Source organism: Hermetia illucens, chromosome 1, assembly GCF_905115235.1.
Source record: "Hermetia illucens chromosome 1, iHerIll2.2.curated.20191125, whole genome shotgun sequence".
NCBI classification, from domain to species: domain Eukaryota; kingdom Metazoa; phylum Arthropoda; class Insecta; order Diptera; family Stratiomyidae; genus Hermetia; species Hermetia illucens.
The window spans coordinates 153,961,841-153,981,070 of record NC_051849.1 but is presented as its reverse complement, the minus strand read 5'-3'; the positions used below and the strand labels follow the sequence as shown (position 1 = coordinate 153,981,070).

At 38.7% G+C, this 19,230-nt stretch overlaps 1 protein-coding gene across 7 annotated transcripts in view; it reads right to left on the bottom strand.

Moving 5' to 3' along the window:
• Positions 1–19,230, bottom strand: part of LOC119647833 (neural-cadherin) — a 1,165,868-nt gene that overhangs the window by 791,506 nt on the left and 355,132 nt on the right. For all 7 annotated transcript variants that reach the window (XM_038049090.1, XM_038049099.1, XM_038049114.1 and 4 more), the window contains one exon: positions 17,141–17,330. In XM_038049090.1, coding sequence (XP_037905018.1) covers positions 17,141–17,330 — 190 coding nt within the window. The remainder of the gene's footprint in view (positions 1–17,140; positions 17,331–19,230) is intronic.

Sequence of the window (19,230 nt, the reverse complement as noted above, 5' to 3'; positions counted from 1 at the left end):
TGTTAGATTTGTAGCTTTATACGGATAGAAAAATGTGCGTTGAAATTTCTTAGATAAGATGAACACAAAACCTTTATACCCGAAGCGCGAGCTTCCGGTATTCCGACTTGTTTCATTTGGCATGCCTTACTCGTAACTTCTCGTGATTTTCTCAAATTAATATATCATATTCTGATGCGATCTCGATACGATGTATAAGATGTGTGGAGTTTTCCAAGCATGACAGAAAAAATCCATGCAGAAATCATAAATCGCCAGGAATCAAATTACAGTCGCGTTGGTTAAATATGGAGGCGCGCGATTCATCAATCGATGCTCAAGGTCTGAGACAGTAAATCAATGACTGAAGATTGACAATGAAATCTCATCTGTCCCATTACATAATAAGGGAAATATTGCACTGCGCGGCAACTATAGAGGACTACCATTCCCGTATTATCTCCAAAATAATCTCCACTATCTTTTTACGCCGTATAGCCTTATACGCCAAGAACACTCCAGGAAAATCGAAAAAATCAGATTTTCTCTGAGCGGCAATCGATGGAAAAATTATTGGAATATGAACATTAACTCCATCATATTTTCATCGACCTTCTCGACCTCGACTAAGAGAATTCGGCATCCCGCCTAAATTGATAAGATGTCTAGCGTTAGGGCTAGGGAGTATGATAATCCTGACTAATATGCGAGGCCAGATAAAGGCACCAGGAGCACTCTCGAGGGGAGGTAAATATAAATGCGAAAGGTATCATCCTCTTAAAATCCCCCCCGATTACCAGCCTACCTCAGGGGTATCAACATTATGGGAAGCGAAACATGGGATGTACAATCTACGTTCATACAGATCGAACAGGCAGCGATTGGCGCAAGATCTTGGGCTGCATTTCAATGGGGGCAAGACAACGTTCATGGTGACATCATCAACACCAAAAACCAAAGAAGCAACCGCATCAAATGGCACGACGATAAAATCCGCGTAGCGTTGTTCGCTGCCAGCAGGGCCTATTTCAGCTTATAAAAACTATTCCGGTAGTCTCTTTATAGCGTCAAAGCATTTGAAATAAATGATCATGTATTCCCCCGAGACTTGGATCCTTAGCAAGAAAAATTGTGAACTATTAGATATGTTTGAGAGAAAAATCCTCCGAAGAATTTTTAACCCTAAGAGGAAGATGGATGTTTCCGTAGCACCACTACTGGCTGGTGTTGGATAATATCTGGCGGCTCAATAGGTTGCGATGGCCGGGTTATTTAATCTGTATAGATGATGATAATTCAGCTCGGAAAGTCTATAAGGACAATACTTATTGGAGGAAAAAGGAAACGTGACCTTACCTCAGATGGAGCGATCGCGTAGTTCGTATTGAGTTGGTCTACATCGGTTCAAAACCGATATGTCCGGAGTTTGTGACTAAAGCAATTCTAGGCCGGATACCGGTTCTTGCGCCTGTGATGATGACTAATCACACATAGTGCTCCTAGGCTAAACTAGGGACCTAAATCCAATTTCCTAATTCCAGCTTCCAGAGCACCCATCATCTCGAAAAAAAATTCAAAGTACTTTAAACAAATACGTTCAAATTGATGGAAGCGTTACTATGTAGTTTCCTTCAACGAAACAGCCAATAAGTTCCTGACGATTACATATCAAATATTATAATAATAAAAATAATCGTTGGCACAACAATCCATATTGGATCAGGGCCTTGAAGTGTGTTAGAGCACTTCATTCAAGACCGTAACGGTACACTACAGAGCACTGTAGGAGGCAATGTGGTCAGCATTACGCTCGCCCGAGATTATTACCCTGATTTGACTCAGGTACTCATTCACAGCTGAGTCGACTGATATCCGACGTCAAATCATGATACAAATCCCACTGCCGCCAGCGAGAATTGAACCGCGACCTTCCGTACGACAGCCTTGTGCTCTAACCACTCAGCTATCCGGACACCAAGTATTATAGTAACTCTTTTCTCTTCAGCCCTTCCATATCTCAACATTCAATAAAGAAAACTACTCTACCTCGATTAGTTCATTGTCAACAGTAAGATCGAAATACGTCCGATCTCCTTGAATCGATTCTTAGCATAAGCGAATACGATTCCATCAGCGATATACAACTTGCAGACAAGGTCCTATGTTCCAAACCAATATTATTTATAGAATTCTAAATAGCATACTTGAAATGTATCAACCAAATCCCCAAACCCAAACTCGAACTTATCCAACCGATACACTGATGACAAGGTACCAAAGGCGCTATTGACCAAATATATTGCAGCAATTCAGGAAACTTGCAATGAACATAAAGGGAACACAATAAGAATTGCGCCGCTTGGATAAAACTATAGTAAACTATCTGTAATTCTTCCATAAAATATTTTCGAAAAATTAAATAGTCTTTCTATAAATCTACCAGTACAGACTCTGTGCTAACCGCTAAAGCTTTGTAACAGAAGTCACTAAATTAATCTACCAATTCCTATCTATTTCAACATTTCAACAAATCCATTCCACCCAGGGCCTCTTGGACTAACCACTAATTCTCGCAAGCAGGCAGGAAAGCATTCTGCAGATCAGGCATATCACCATTGAAAAAATTAGGTCCTGTGGGATTCGGCTTTGGACTTCTTCGGAATCCTTTCGCCATTTGTCGCTTTGATAATAGGTTTTAACTTTCCCCGGTATATCCTCCAGGGTAAGGCCCTGCAAATGGCACCTCTTATTGCGTACTGCCCGGGGCGTTGGTGTGGTAGAACAGGAGAATTCGAAGGCGCCTCTTTGCGCTTTGGGTGGGTCTTTTACATATTATCTTTGTCGTCTCCTTCCTTGGAGGTCTTAATCATTCTTGGTCATCCCCTCCTACCATTCTACGGGTAAGGTATTAAATTTCAACGATTTTGGAATAAGTGGGAGGAACACGACGTAGAAGTCGCACGGACTGCGAAGACGTCAAAACGTCACCTAAAAACCTTATATCACAGATATCAATTTTGTTAGAAGGTGCTCATTTATCTTCCTAAATTGCCTGTAATTGTGAACTGGAATCACTTATCATTGAATGACAACTGACTTATGGCTTCCAAAACTCTTTCGTGGAGCGATGTAAGGTAACAAAACCGTTTTTATTTCCGAGAACTTCAGCTTCTCTAAAAATGGGCGATGCTACGCTTCCCGGCTCGGTCGTAGAAATCGTTAAAGTTTTCAGATCCTCACGATCTGCTTCAGTATTTTGGCAGTTAGCACCCTTTTGTGACGTTACTGATAACTTGACTTGTTCGCGCATCAATATACGAATGAAAACCAGATTATTATCATCGGGTGACAAAGAAGGCTCTCAAAAATGTATGTATGCCTTCCATGACACTAAAGCTAGCCTAAGTCCAATTTGAGAATGACGCCCTATTCTCCTACCCGCAAATGTTTTCAAGCCTGAAAAATGTCGGAAATCTCATATAATGTGTGTTACGATTTAATGCAATGTCGTTCATAGCGAACCAAGAAACAAACTGGATAGATCAGCCACGGAAGTAAATCGAACGCAATCTTAAATGCATGAAAACAATAATAGAAATGTGTTAAAATTTAGAAACTTAGGTCCCAGGAATTAGCAATAATAATGAAATATTGAAGCATCAGTGCATATTTATCATGACGTCTAGTGCCCGATAAGTGTCTCCTTCATTCGTTTTGCAAGCTGAATTGACCAAGAAAAAAGTTTTTGTCGTATTTTTTCTTCAAAATTTTGTTGTAAACAATGTTACTCCCACATTTGCTAAAAACTTCATTACGTTATGACTGGTTTTTGTGATATTGCTGTGATGTGAATCAGCTGAATGGACTATTTCGATATTGTAAATATGTCCAGCCACTGTTGATGGGTTGAACAGTGTACGAGTTGACGAAAACCGTCCTGACAGAAAAGAAAAGTTTGACAATTCTGTTGCATCGATCATGCAAAATAATCAGGAAATTTATTTGGTTTTCTTTCAAGCTTCATTATTCGAATTTCCAATTGTTCAAGCTCTCAACAAACCGATCGATTTGCGATCAGAAACAGTTGCACGTAAGGGGCTTCTTTGTGGATGACTTCCATAAACAATCAGTAGATCTCCCAAGATTCGTTTGGTATTCTAACAGGTATTTGTTGGGATAGGACATTCGGTGTTTAAAGTGTGGTACGTTCCATAGTTGTGGAATGAAAATTTGGAAAATGAGCCAAATAGAAATTATGGGCTTTTCCAGCATTCATCCAGCATAATAGCCTTCATCATTCTACTGTAATTGTAAACTGACTCTTTTGAGTTGGTTTATCTACGAGCTGCTCTGCATCATCAAAATTTTCGATAGTAACTCATGTCTTTTACAAACGGAACGAAGGAAAAAGTTGACGTCGTCTTTCGTCCTTCAAGGAACCAAATTAATTCAGATTTTCATGCAAGCATATTAGCGGCTATTTACTCGTTTGTACGATCGTAAGGCCAAGGTTTTATCATCATCATCATCATCAACGGCACGACAACCAGTATCCGGTCTAGGCCTACCTTAATAAGGAACTCCAGACATCCCGGTTTTGCGCCGAAGTTTTATCACTTTTAATAAAAACTATGTTTGTTCAGAAAGAGGCAATCAATTTATTCCCAAGGGAATCCTTCGACTTATAAAAGCTCGATTTGGCTTTTGAATAACTTTGGCTCACGATATAACTAACTTCTGATATTTTTCAGATCCTTTGCGGAAAGCGAAAACCCATTTTAAATTATAAATTAATTTCATCGATTTCAATATACTCCTATTCCCTGATGGTCTTGTCTAACTACACATCCTTGGCAGCTACTGACAGCCGTGCATTTTATAGTTAAATTAATGCAAATTTCACGATTCAAGTCATTATCATTCCATTTCTGCGGAAATCTATTGTTCATTGAATGTAGAAACGACATCTAAAAGACCTAATACCAAGTAAAGAACCGCTAGATGAATCCAATGAACAGTTTTCTCCTTTGTCGGTACAATAGTAGTCTGCCAACTTCTCCATTTATAGCCTTCTGGGATGGAGTATTGCAACTTTTCTTCCTTTTCTTCCGTTTCGAGTAGGAATAATTCGTGTCGGGAACTGTGTCTGCCAACAAGGACAGAAAGAGATGCATAATAATGTACATCTATTCGTTGGTAAGAACGGAGTATCATCAGAGTGAATTTCGTGTGCTGGGTCGTTTAAGGGATTTGAATTGTAAATTGCACTGCATAAAGCGAAGGATGCTCTACCCAAGCAGGACTACCTTCTTGTGATGACAATGCTTATGTATACTTTTTGCGTCATCTACTTTGAATTTTACGGAATGTGAGCCGCACATGGAGTGCATAAGGAACACCTTGAAGGTTTGCAAGGACGTGCTGCCTTTCTTGGAGAAACTTTGGAATCAAGGGATTCACGATACTTTAATCAACGCGAAGATTCTGAAAGTATACGAATTATACAGGTGCAAAAGGAAGTCATTTACATGAAGTTCATTTTGAGGAGTTAGTTTCCCACTGCTCTTAGCTGATTAGCTTTGGTCACCAATTTGATCATCTACACGTAATGTACTAATCGGGGATGCAGTCACTGCAGTTTCAGTCTTCTTGGTGGTAAAATAAATGTTGAATAAAAATTAAAAAATGTTAAGCTTAAGTATTTCGCAATTGCAACTGACAAAGGATCTCAACACCGTCGCGTACAATGGCAGTAATGATCAGACCTTTCCTCGCCATAGTGGCATCCCAGGTATTTATAACTGAAAGACAGTCTGAATCGCGCAAAGAAATATAATTATCCAAATGCATATTATTTTGCCTTTGTGACGAGCGAATCGAAATGGATTATTTCATCGATTTCCACTCTACCTTAATGTCATGCAAATATGAGTAAGCGAGATATTGGGTGAAAGAATGTTCCTTGAGAAGGATTCTCTTACTCTGCCGTTCCAGCAATGTATGCATTTCAGATAATAAAGGTAATTGAAAATCAATATCATCCATTGTATTAATGATCAAGTAGAGTAATTAGATTGAAGTTGAATATGAAAATGGATACTACATACGTATTTCTTTAGACAGAAGTGAGATTATATTCAATATTTATAAAAGTACTGGAGAATTATAAGAGCGCAGGGTAATTGGATCATTAAGGGCATGTAGTTACTGAAATAACTCAATAAATTTCAAGAAACTTGTTGATAGTTAAGTAGGCAGACCTGTTACTAAATACCTGTTTTCTGAGACTTAACTTCGCCCCAGCAAACAATGTGTGTTTACTTATCTCGGAAGGGTCCTTAATATCTCTTTGAGACTATAATGAACTCTAATTGATTGACTTCTTACTACCGAAACAAAGCAAAACAATAAGGTGTTATCGATAAATGCTTCATATATCATCAACCAATTGATAAACCTTAAATGACCTACTTGAAAATTGAAAAGCCGACGAATTTGATGCGATTACAATTGCTGATTTCGCGAAATTGTTCGCATTACCCGGAATTCCTTAGTAAATAAATTGTGTATGGTTTTGGATAGCCCCGAAGGAGTGGTTCGGAATAATAAACACATCAAATTTGTAACAATCTCCGTTCGTCAAGCGCCTGCAATCTTTGGCTCCCGCTACCACTACGAATTTCCAAAAAGGTGCCCAACGCAAGTGAAGGTCAAATGCGGGTTTTGTAGAAGTTTAGCGTCGAGTACCGAGAAGTATCAAGATATTCAATTGATATTGAGCTGAGTGAAATCAAGCTTAACACTGATGTCGACTTAGCTCTGAATGAGAGTCAAATCAGGGTGACAATCTCGGGCAAGGGCAATGGTGAACATATTGACTCCTACTGTGTACTGTAATATACCGTAACGGGCTTGAATGAAGTGCTCTAACACACTTCAAGACCCTGATCCAGTATTACTTGTTGCACCAACGACTATTAATATTATATTGAGCAGTATGTCTTAAATATAGTTAGACCAAAACCAAGGGCAAATAGTGCCACGTGTTCAACGAGATATAATTTAACAAATTTCTAGCTTGGGTTTTCGTCAAATAAAAGTTGTATTCCCATAGCAGCATTATTTTCCATATTTTTGCTCTTTGAGTTTTGGTTGAAGAATACATTCCCTCCCCTTTGCAAAAGGTGACTAAAAGGAATAGAAACTTGTGAGCCAGCAACCTGCATTTATTGAAAGGTCAACAATGCTTTACTTTTATGACCTGGGAGTAAGTGACTGACAGAAGATTTTGACCTCGAAAGGAGCCTGACTGACTGCAGAAACATCGAGGCGGATCGATAAACGTAACGAATCGAGAGGGTGAAGGGGGGACCACCACGAAAAGAAGTGCAACATAGTGTGGTTAGCGATGCAAAAACTGTCGCAAAAAGCAATGTTTTCGCTACTGCATACCGCATTACCAGAGAGCTTGTAACTCTTTTCATGATTGAGAGATGTTAACGGTAAGCTTCATATCTGTCATCACCCCCTGCCCCCCTGTGTGTACTTTATGAAAGCAGTACATGGACAAGGACCCCCACTATTACTTAAAGCCTACAAGCTTTCATCAATTCATGCCATAATAACAAATGAAGAAATTCACCATTGTATGGGTTAGATGCGCGTGGATGTATTTATGAGAAGGCAGAAGTAGCAATGCATAAGTCACGCATTGAGGAAGTTTGGCATTCCATTGTAGGTTATGCCATGAAATAGAACAATCTATCCCAGGATGATCGGCAAGCGACTCACCCACCCAGGCTGATATTAGATAATATCTTTACGAGAACAGAAGGCACAGAAATAATCTATAATCTAATTCTAATTGTCCCACTCAAAACGAGTGGCCATCTGCGCGACCTACACCCACTTCCGTAGCCCACTAGAGTATAAAAACACTTTGTTTCAAGAGTGAAGAAAACAGAGTTCATTATAGTTTCACTTTATTTATGTCTGGAACGCTGGCACTCAAGTAATCATTAAAGGTGATGAAAGGGAGCATTCTGAAATCGTCGATACTATCATCCACCCAAAACTACTAACTGTACGTTAGTTGTAATTAATAAGTTTCCTCTTATCCGAGGTAGTGATAAGTGTTTATTACCATCGAAATATTATATTTCAAAATAAGTTGTTCGCTAACCCACTTGTTTCTTTTTCCTTTAATCATCTGCCGCGGCACATTGGGAATACTTTGATTAAAATTAAATCTCTGACTTAAATCAAAGACAGTTAGTAGTGACTGTTATCCGTTGTTGCTTGGACGCCTAAATGTTACACAGCCATTCAAACTGTAGTGGGAAAATTACAAGGCCTTGCTCCCTATGCATATAATAATGCTGCTATATTATGTTTCAACTAGCACTGTTGTAATAGGCGCAAAAGCACGCCTTGAAAACCACATATGGTTGCCAGAAACTGTTACATGGGGCATAATGCATTGACCACACCTTTGTGCGCCTTGGCTGTTAGCTCCTCGTAATGTGCTTAGAGTTACTCCACGATTTTTTAAGAAGTTTGAACCTTTTCTCCATTGGCCCACGCCACTCGGAGATTTCACCCCACCTTTCCTTCGGATTAATATCTATTCACATCAATGAGCAACATCTTGGCGGACCAGCGATTGCCTCGAAAAACTGGTCTCTGAATAGACCATCTCAGAAGAAATACAATCTTTTTCGCGCTTAGGGAAGCTTTTGAACTTTTGACAATTAACAAAATTACAAGATTCACTCTTACTTGAAACCCTATTTACCATTTCTTTGGATATCATTTCCACTTGGAATCTCTGTAATATAACAACCGAGATGGATGGTTTGTTGAAGTCAAACTCCTTTTTGACGACTTGTTACATTCTACTTCTTTTATAAATCCTCCCTCATTACGAATAGTGCTAACGGCGGAACTACTTTCCAGATGTGTGTTTAAAGGTTTGAGGTATCTTAGCTTATTATTCAAGGGTGCCACCCCTATTGTAACGAGGAAATTCGTTTTGGACTGTCAGATAAGAATGATACTCAATCTGTCAAAACTTCGTCCAATAATCGCCTCGACAAACCTTCATGTTCATCTCCAAAGCAATTAAGTTTCACATAAACTTTGTGTATTCACAACTTGCCATATACAGAATTCTGAGAATCAAAGCAACTTTTCTTTTCCTATTCTCTTCAGAACTAAATTAGCATCTCCCAAAATTTTATCAATGACGTACGACTACAACTCCCGGTTTCCAACAAACCGGTTGGCTTGTCGATTTACTTGTCAATGTCAAGTTCAATTGGATTATTCCCGGCTTTCTGTGAACTACTGTAAAATACATATGTCGAGCAATAATATCCTTTCAGCTCCAACTCAAGTAAAATTAACATAATGAATGTATCTTACCATATGCTTATGGTGCACATACCGAAGTACCAAGGAATTAGCATACAAATTCGCATAGCTACCTGTCCGCTGTAACAAATGTCAATTCCTCTGTAGAAAATTGCTCTGTAAGCTTCCTTCTCTAAGTACATTAATATTTAGGGGCTTACGTGAGGATTTTCTTTCCATATATCTTCAACATTTCGTGAACAAATTCCTCACATTCTGAGGTCTCACGCCGCAGGCAGACAGGCACCTTTCATCGACTCTTATGCCTTTTCCACTTTGCGTAGAAAGAACAGAGACGATAACATTACGAGTAGATGTTATTACACAGGATTCTTTGAATCCTTTTATAATATCCATACAGCCATTTGGGCTCACTATTACTATTCACCGGCACACACGTCGCCTGCTTGAGGGGAATGTGGAACATGAAGCGTGATGGGTTAATATACATTTTCCTGGTCCTTGTTAGAGCTTAATATGAGATGTTAATGGCTACCTAGGTGTTAACATGAAAATTTAGAGCAATTTGTGTAATCTTAACGCGCAAGTGCTATTTCTTGGCTTCCTTTTTATTTTCTACGCAAAAATCTTCCAATTTCGAATAATGTTACAGCCTTGTTCGATGGAATATGTACATGTGTTTATTTTTATAGGCGACGTAGGACGGGACGGAGTGTTGGTTTACGATCTAACCATGTTGAAGTTATGGCTGGACGTGGTACGTATATATGTGCTTCAGTATGAATTAGAATTTGTAACAACGGTGGTGTAATTGAGTAAGAAGGCAATCGAATACAGAATAATGAATATTGTTTTGGCTTAATTTTAGGTTCCACAGGTGGGGGTGGGAACCTAGAACGACTTAATAATTGGCAGTGTTGACTTTATTCAACATAAAATAATAGCTCTTCGTAAATTGGGACAGACAAAGAAGAAACCCCGTTGAAAAGAAGTCAGTTAACAGTGGGGTGACCACATCGGCTTGAAAAATATCACAATCAACTACCGGTGGACTCATTTAAGGGAAGCTCGACGATCGTGCGATCTCCTCCGAAGTCGACGTCGGTAAAAAATGCAAATAAATACCACAATCAAACAGAGGAACAGTGCTCGAATACGGAAGAATTGTCATTCACTCAACTCGTAGGGGAAATAATAGGGCTGTGTGAATTCATACAAAACAAACAAAATGTGCAGAAAGTCATGAAAAACATGGGTCCTCAAAGGACATTTCGCAAGACCGCCTAGGGCTCAATAGTTGAATAAGTGAACAATATACTCATAGTGCGAGCTAAAAATCAGGTGATTTTAATATAATGCGAAGGCATTGATATCCGCGAGGTCCTAGAGAAATAGCTCAAACCACTCGATTGGCAAGATTCCACAATCAGAGGAATCAGGAAGGTATGTGGAAGCGTTCAAATTGCTAGTGGCCGGTAAAGTAAAAATACAAACACCAGGGGTCGTATTTTGCTCGACACATTCACGAAGCTAGACTTAGTGCTTGCAAACATTGGAAAGATATCCACTTTTCGAGAGACATAAGCGAATGGGACATCTATCATTATACCGCTCGATTTACCTTAAGACAAGGTAGGAATCATTCTAGAAAAGATCATCTACAATAGACTTCGCCCCATCATGGAGTATGGGAAAGGCCTATCGGAGGATGCGTTAGTTTTTCGTCAAGCCCGTTCAACGATTGATGCCATAGAAGTGGTTTCCAATGTGGCTAGAGACGCGATGTCCTTCAATTAATGCTGTGCTGTAACATTAGCCGTTAAAAATGCGTGCAATTCAGCCAGCTGGAAGTGAATAAAAAGTCCTTGTTATTTGACTAAACTCCTCTGAAGTTAGCACTTCGAAAGGACACTTTGGTGCGATACGGATGGGGTTCCAGATCCTAAGCAATACAATGCCACACCAGGTGTACCACAGTGCCCAGTCCTGGATCTCCTTGCTCTCTTGTGGGGCGCGATGCATGATTTGGTCCTTGCCCTTTCGTTTCGCGAATGATGTAATCGTGGTTATCGTCGTGAAACCCGAAGATGTTGGACTGTACGCTAATGAAACCAGAAGCGCCATAAAAGCTTGGCTGGAGGTAATTCAATTTGACCTTGCGGAACAAAAGCTGGAGGCGGTCTTGATCACCTTCCATAGGAAAAGAAATACGATTAGTTTTCATGTTGACGGAAACTCCAACAACAAATACCTGGGGGTGATGATTGACGAGAAGATCAGTTTCAATGGACATCTGGAATATACCTGTGAGAGAGTGACCAACACCAGCGAACATTTGAAATTAAAAACACAGTTGCAGATTACTTGTGTGTCTAAATGTGGTAAGGTAGCCCAGGTTGAAAATTATTTAAGGGGTTATTCATCAACGACTTGTAATTAATTACTAATCCAACAAGAGCAATTGATGATTTATATAGGATACGGCCAAGCAAAATACCAACCTATGTTTGTAATAAGGCATTTATGTTAAAAGTAAATATATGGTCGAACAGATAGGCTAAATTACCGTACCGAACATGTATTGTAGAGAAGATCTTCCTTACATTATGGGAAAGATTGTTTTTGTACCAATCTTCTAGCCACTGCAGATGAAGTTGGTCGTAATTGCTCTAGGTCGTTGAGGATTCCGAGACCTTTCAAATTAGCAGTCTGCTTTCTGTACCCTTAAATCACTATCAAACCTAGTTACAGCTCCCCTTCGATGACTGATATGCTTATTAAAAAAGGACACATTAATAATGATGGAATAAAAGAATATATTGTATTCGTGCTTACTCTACAATACCCCTCGAAGCCATCTCGCTCACAGAAAAAGGAAACAATGCTCACGGTCAGAACATTTTTAGCCCATCAACATTTGGAAGTGAAGATAAATGCAACGTTATAAAACTTGAAAAATAATAGTGTAGCCTAGGCAGGAATTATGCCGAAGCGAGGAATGTGCTTGGCCGCAAGAAAGGGAGGAAAAGGAAGGTCTTCCCCCGGACTCGGAATAAAAATACAGAACGAAATAGCAAAGCTAAAGCTCCAGGGTCTAGATTTTCATTCCATATTGATAGACCTTCTTTAATTTATGTTTGTAGCAAAAGCGAAAATAGTCTGATACTCTTGCGCAGTTGAAATACTCGCAAATCTTCATTAAACGGTCAAAAAACATATTCACGTTAACATATCAAGACACAACTTAAAACATTCGCTGCCAAGAATTCAGAGGAAAGCAGTTGAAGACAATGGTGAAGATAATCTAGCAGATACTTTGCCGAGAGGACAATTAGCTCAAGAATTCTGGAAAGGTTTGTTATGGATTTTAGGTCCTAGATGGATAATAGAAATAATAGAAGATGAAGCATCAATATCCATAATTCTCTCTAGAGAAAATCAGTACTCGAGGAAAAAGTTATGCAGGCGCTTTTATTATTCCTTTCTACTAATAAAGTCTCTATGCCGAACCATAAATTTGGGGCCCAGGGATCACCACTTTCTCATCCCATCAGACTTGCTTCCCAAAGTACTTTGCACGTGGAAATTGTGATATTGACTCTCTAATTCGCTTGCCTTCTTGAAATAAAAAGCTTGGGCAGTTTTCTGAACTAGGATCCGGAGTTTTCTTGAAAATATTAATGTCGTTAGAAAGAGAAGTCTATCAGGGAAGCCTGCATAATTTTGATAATCGATAATTTAATCCATTTCTTCGGCATAATTTTCACCACGGGTCCGGAATTTCTGTCTACAGCCGTGGATAAGTGCCATACACTGATTGACTTTAGAAAACAGAAATTGGTACTCTGTCGTAGGAAAGCCGCCATAATTTTCACCCTGAGGTCTGGATTTCCCTCAAAATCACCATATCCGAAGCATAGAGCTTCACGGTCGTTATGGGTTAAGCTGTGGGCCCTGGAAGAAAAAAATAGGCCGCCAAACTGAGGTTCCCATAGAAGAAACATATGTTCGTGAGTTAGCTCTGACGAAACTTTATATAAAAGGGGTTAATGGCACTCAGATAGAAAAGGAGAGTTCTGGCAGAAAAGTCAGTGACCGTAAAGACAGTACCTTTCAGAATAATTAAAAATCATCAGCACACTGAAAAAGTTAGTTTACTTGAAACATAAGAAAAGTCAATTTAGGCAAATTTACAGGAATTTTTTTTTAAGACGTAGATAGAAAGATTGTTACGAAAAACCTGCCCTATGATGCGTACTTAAAGTTTGCGGTAGATTCGTCGCGAAAGGAAGGAAGGCGGCTGTGATTACCACTAATTAGCAAAAAATTAAATTGATTTGCAAACTTCTGGACAGCGCAAAATTTTCACCTCTGGCCCAGATTTTCTCTCTACAATCCTGGTTGTCAATTCACATAGGAATTGTTAATGTAATCATGAATAAGGTCCTATAGAGACTCAAGAATAATCTGCTTATCTAGACGTTTGTTGCCCTCCGATCCTCCCGTTTAGTGGGCGTGATAACAACAGACCCGTTCATTGCTATTGCCCATCCTTTCTGAGTTATTTCTGAAGGAAAAAAATCTCCCATCCTATACCACAACCAGGCCCTCCAGCTGGATTTAATTCGCTGGATCCGATCCGCATACTCACTGGACGCATGCAACGGATATCTCCTCCTCTCGTTGGGAGGCCTCAAGGCATGCCATGTTGAGCCTATTACAAAGTCACACAAAATTCTGACAACTTACAAGGTGTCACGCAGCATGTAGTGTTTTTTTTAGGTTGGAAATTATCGATTTCCAGCTAGGGGAATGTTGCTGATTTGCATTTATTTAGAATTTCGAAAAAATTCATTAGATTATTCGAAGCTTTTCTGAGACGAAGCATTTAGTTATTTTCAGTCATAAAAATGTCTCTCCTTGAAAAAATTGCCGAAATTAATAAGAAGGATTCTGGGAAAAAATGTGAATATTTTATAACCTCGGAGACGAAGTAAAATCCTGACTACACAAAGGTTATATGAAACTAAATAGGACTAAATCCTTAGTACACAATGTTGAAGTATCCATGGCAACTCGACATTAGCACGATTTAGCTCTCATTACAGCATATTTTTGCTTACCTATTTGCCATCTGACATTCACAATTTTACCTACAAAGCCTTATCACATTTTTAACTTCGCACAACACTCTAGGATTCATTTATATATTTCAAGGTTATTATCCCAAAATTTCGAATACTTCGAAAAAACATTATTAACTTTTCCTGTTGCTGTTTACTCATAATTCCAAATTATGATGCATATTGCCAAATGCAATTCTAACGCCTGCTTGCGGTTAAAGCGAAACATTGTGCATACATATGCCGAGATCTAGTTAGATCAGTGTCAATTTGGAAAACCCGTTTGATGCCGACAGCACATCGAGAAAAACGAGAAATGAGAAATTTTTAACATCATTTATTTGAATTTCTTGAGCAAGTGTTTTTCAAATCTCTTAGTTTTTTTCTCGACGTTGATATAAAGAAATGAATGAAAATAAATTCATCAAAAAGGAAAGGAGCGTATTTCATCCCATTGTCGCCGGACCTCTAAATTACATTATATGCCGTGGAATTCTTATCACGCAATTTCTTGGTCCATTTGCCAAGTGGTATAACCGTCTTGTCGTACAGCAGTAATTTCCCTGGAAGTCGACACGCAAAGATCCTAGCGCATCCGCTTTCCGCTAAGATATTTTCGTTGTTCGGCCTTGGTTTGCCGTCGTTCAATCAAGGGCAGTGTTAAAGTCCTGTGAAAACCGCGAGTGTAGAAAATCGTTGGAAAACTCAAAAAGCGACATTACGGCTACTATTGTTGGTAATTGCCGATTGTCGAGTTTTTAAAACTGGGCTTGTCTTCGTCTTTCTGGTTCACGTAAATATGGAGAAGTGCTTTTTAGCAGTGCGAATCGAAACATTGACCAGTGAGCACAGCAGAAACGTAGATTTTGCAATGATTTTTATCGGGAAGATTGCTTTAGGAAATCCCATATTCATCTGTTTCGCTGACTATGGGCGCCAAGGCGCCTGTGATCATCGTAATCATCAGTGGATGAAGAGCTGATTGAATATTCTTGGAATGATTAACTTCGGGATAATTTATTCATATGTAATCCGAATGAATTGTAATAAAAGTGAACTATTCAAAGAAGTTGTCCTAATAGATTACACAAATTGTTAACAGATAACATAAGTTCTTATAGAAGTTAATCAATGGATAAATTCGGGAATTCTAAACTGCATCTTTTGACAGGAAAGACTTCCCAAATTTCGTAAATGTATATGGATCCGGAAGCGTGTAGCAAATTTACATTAGGGTCATTGATCCTCTTAAAACCTGAATAAAAGGAGGAAATACTTCAGTTCCTTTGGAACCGACTTTGCATATGCTGACTGCCTCTGAAGTTGGTGTAATGATACTCATAGTCACAAACCCAATTTGAATTGTAAAAACCAGACTTTATGTGCAATACGAATTGCAGTCAGCCTCGTTAATAAATGGCTATCGAAATGACATAAGCAGTAATGAAAATATACCCTTGGGAATAAAAATAGGTCGATTGTTGGGGTTGAAAGTTGCAAATCTATACGTCACGTTTATGAAGCTTATGCATGAAATGAAAGTAGTGAAAACTTGCATTTAATTGCAGAAAGACTCATATATATTTACTTTAAAAGTTGAATTTATGCTTATATTTGCATTCGCATACTGAATGTCCCTCAAAGAACCAACTCTAGGTGAAGGGTAAGCAATCTTCTTACACGAGTTGCCGGATTTTACCTAACACTAGCACTAAGTGCGAGGCATTTAGCCTTGGGCGATCCTACCTACTGAAAAATAAATACAAAACAGCTCTGGTACTGGTGGCCGGTGATAGATTAAAGGGAGAATCCCTCGAGAATTCTCGCCAACAGGAAGAGGACTTCCTTTTCCCCTGTTACTCTCTAACTCCGCAAAAATCACCATAATAAAGGGGCATCGTCCAATAAAATATCCTGAGAATGCCAAAGCAGGGAAAGAACTCCAAAGGCCGCGCTTCATTGCAGGTCTGCGGCAGGAGAAGAATTGACTAAGGATGTGGTCCGTGGTGGATTTACTTTCCTCCTCACGCGCAATCGAACCGCAATTTTTTTGTTTTTACTTTCAATTTCTGGGTTTATCTCGCGTATCGATGGGTAAGTTCGAGCGATTTTCCATGTTTGTTTGATTATTAGGTTCCGGTTTGGACACACGCATCGATTAAGGGCGCGCGAAGTTTCGTTAAACGACACATGGTTAGCTTCGTCAACTTTTTTTAGCTTTTGGGATAGCTCTCTTTATCGTCTCCTGCCACTCAGGATTGTCTTTTGGCTATCGCTCGTTCCAAAAATGGTTTGGAACGGAAAACAGCATAACGCCAGCGCCGTAGAGAGAAAATTCGCGCGTGAACTGAAAAATATAGGCTCCACTGCTATCCCATTTAAACGTCTATTCCGGACCCGGGAATATATTTGTTTTTTTTTTATTTATATACAAGGATTTATGGATAGCTAAGACGTACCGTATTCGATTTTAATTGAAAGTTTGTCGATGTCGGGTAAAAGGTGTTAAGGAACGCAGACTAGGGAGGATAGTCAAGCAAAAACAGTTGGAGAAGATCATAATTACATCCTTTCCTTATGTGGAAACCGGATTCGAATATTTCAGATGCATTTTTATCAAACAGTAAGAGTTAGATTAGTAAGCAATGGAAACTTAATGTACTCACCTCGACTCGTATGGTCAAATTATACTCCTTGATACTTTCATAATCCAGCGGATGATTAACTTTAATATCAGCCCAAGTATCGCCATTATCCGGTCTCTGCTGAAGGTAAAACGTGTGAAACTTGTTCGTTTGAGCTGTCGAACCAGGCATTAGCCGATAAAAAACTGTCGGATTTCCTTCTATCCCCGAACTGTTTCGTCCATTTTTCCACGTCATCCGCCATTCGAACGCATATCATTTGCAATATGTTGTCCAATTCGATTCGTACAAAGTCATGATGATGATGATGATGATGGCAGGTCATGATAACATATGGATGTGTTACCAGGCACGTTGATCACACACACATGACGAAACGGGAGCAAAAGTTTCATTTTTTGTTGGAAAAAGTTGCAAAAGTTTCCACACGGTACAATGTCAAAGTACCAAATTCCATACGTTTATTCGAGAACAAATCGTTGTACGGTGAATCGTATTTCAAAAGAATCGTCGAAAAAAAAATTGGAAAGAAAAAGCAGGAATTAGTTTCAAACATATAGATGTACTACTTACAGAGGCAAAAAGGATTTGAATTTTTTTTTACGAGAAATGTTAGCTTCTAAACGAATGAAAAATTCTCTCGTTTTTGTCCTATTTGTAACATTTTTTCCTATCGGTTTTCCTCCAGCTAACGAGTATATTACGCGAATCAAAGTTTCAAAGTAACAAGAGAAAAATTGACAATGTCTGTGGAAAATGTTCAACGGGCACAAAAGGATAAACGTTTGGCACGACATCAGAAATGTTGGGATAAATGAGAGAAACTCCGTACATGTACGAGGGTACGTGGTGATGATGAAATATGCATTTATGCTTTTGTAGCCAAAGATCATTTTCCTCTTCTATACAGATTGTTCACTGAAAAATTCTACATTTCTTTTTAAAAAAACAAAACCAAAACACAAATAATCCGAAATATTGTGTAGATTTCATTTGGCGTTCATCTCTGTTTGGAACAAAAAGCAAAAACAACGTTCCTTCAAACATGATTGTCTAGGGGCTAGTGTAGTAAAAAATGTGTTTGTTTTCTTTAGAATATACAGGATTCAGGACGATGTACGACTGAAATTGTATCAATGTCGCCTGAATTGATATTCTATTGTGCATTGAGAAATAAAGAAATGGTTACTACATGCACCAGCAGGATCAAAAAACAAAAAAAAAACCCCAAGGTACATTTTATTCTTTCGTGAAAACATTTATCAAAGGAGTTAAATGACACAAGTCAAAATCGGACGATACAAGTATTTAAATGAATTGAAAGTACAGAAATCATAAGATATGCTCCACTACGTGCAAACTTGGCAAAGAAACAAGGGGAGCTCTGAAGATATTGGTGGCCCAAAATGGAACTTAATATTGTTCGGTTAATCAACGTTGATTTACCATCGATGACTGCTATCAAATGGAAATATTGTTATATGTATAATAATGCACTATAAATTTGAAAATGTAGACTCAACAAGCTAAAAGTTTCCGAATATCTTAGCAATACCCCGATAATACCCCAATACGCTGGCTCACAAAATTCGACGATTACTTTCAACAGTTTGAGAAGTAAATACTTCCTAATCGGTGGTCATAGAATAATTTACCTATCTATGCTGACAAATGCCGATGATAATATCCGCAAAAAAATTACCTCATGCTATCGAACCTAACATGTATAGTGAAATCGTTCGATGTTCATCGAAAATTCACAGCTCAGGAAAACCAAACCAAAAAGGAAAACCAAAACGCTCAGTGAGAGACTATAAACAAGACAGTATAGGAAACTTCATTTCTCTTCCTATGAATTGGACCCAAAAATAATTACTGCAGGATCTAAAAGCGTATCTCTAGTTGAAAACGGAGAACAAAAACAAATTGCTTTCATTATTCCAACTGTTATAAGTAATCCCTCAGTACAGGAAAAAGGAAGAACTAGATACCGTTGTTAAGGGGCATTAATAACCCACAAACGTATCCAATGAGGACCTCTAACGTTGATAGGCAAACTCGACACATTTGCTCCACTATCATCAAACAGACTGAACAGAATTTTATAAAGA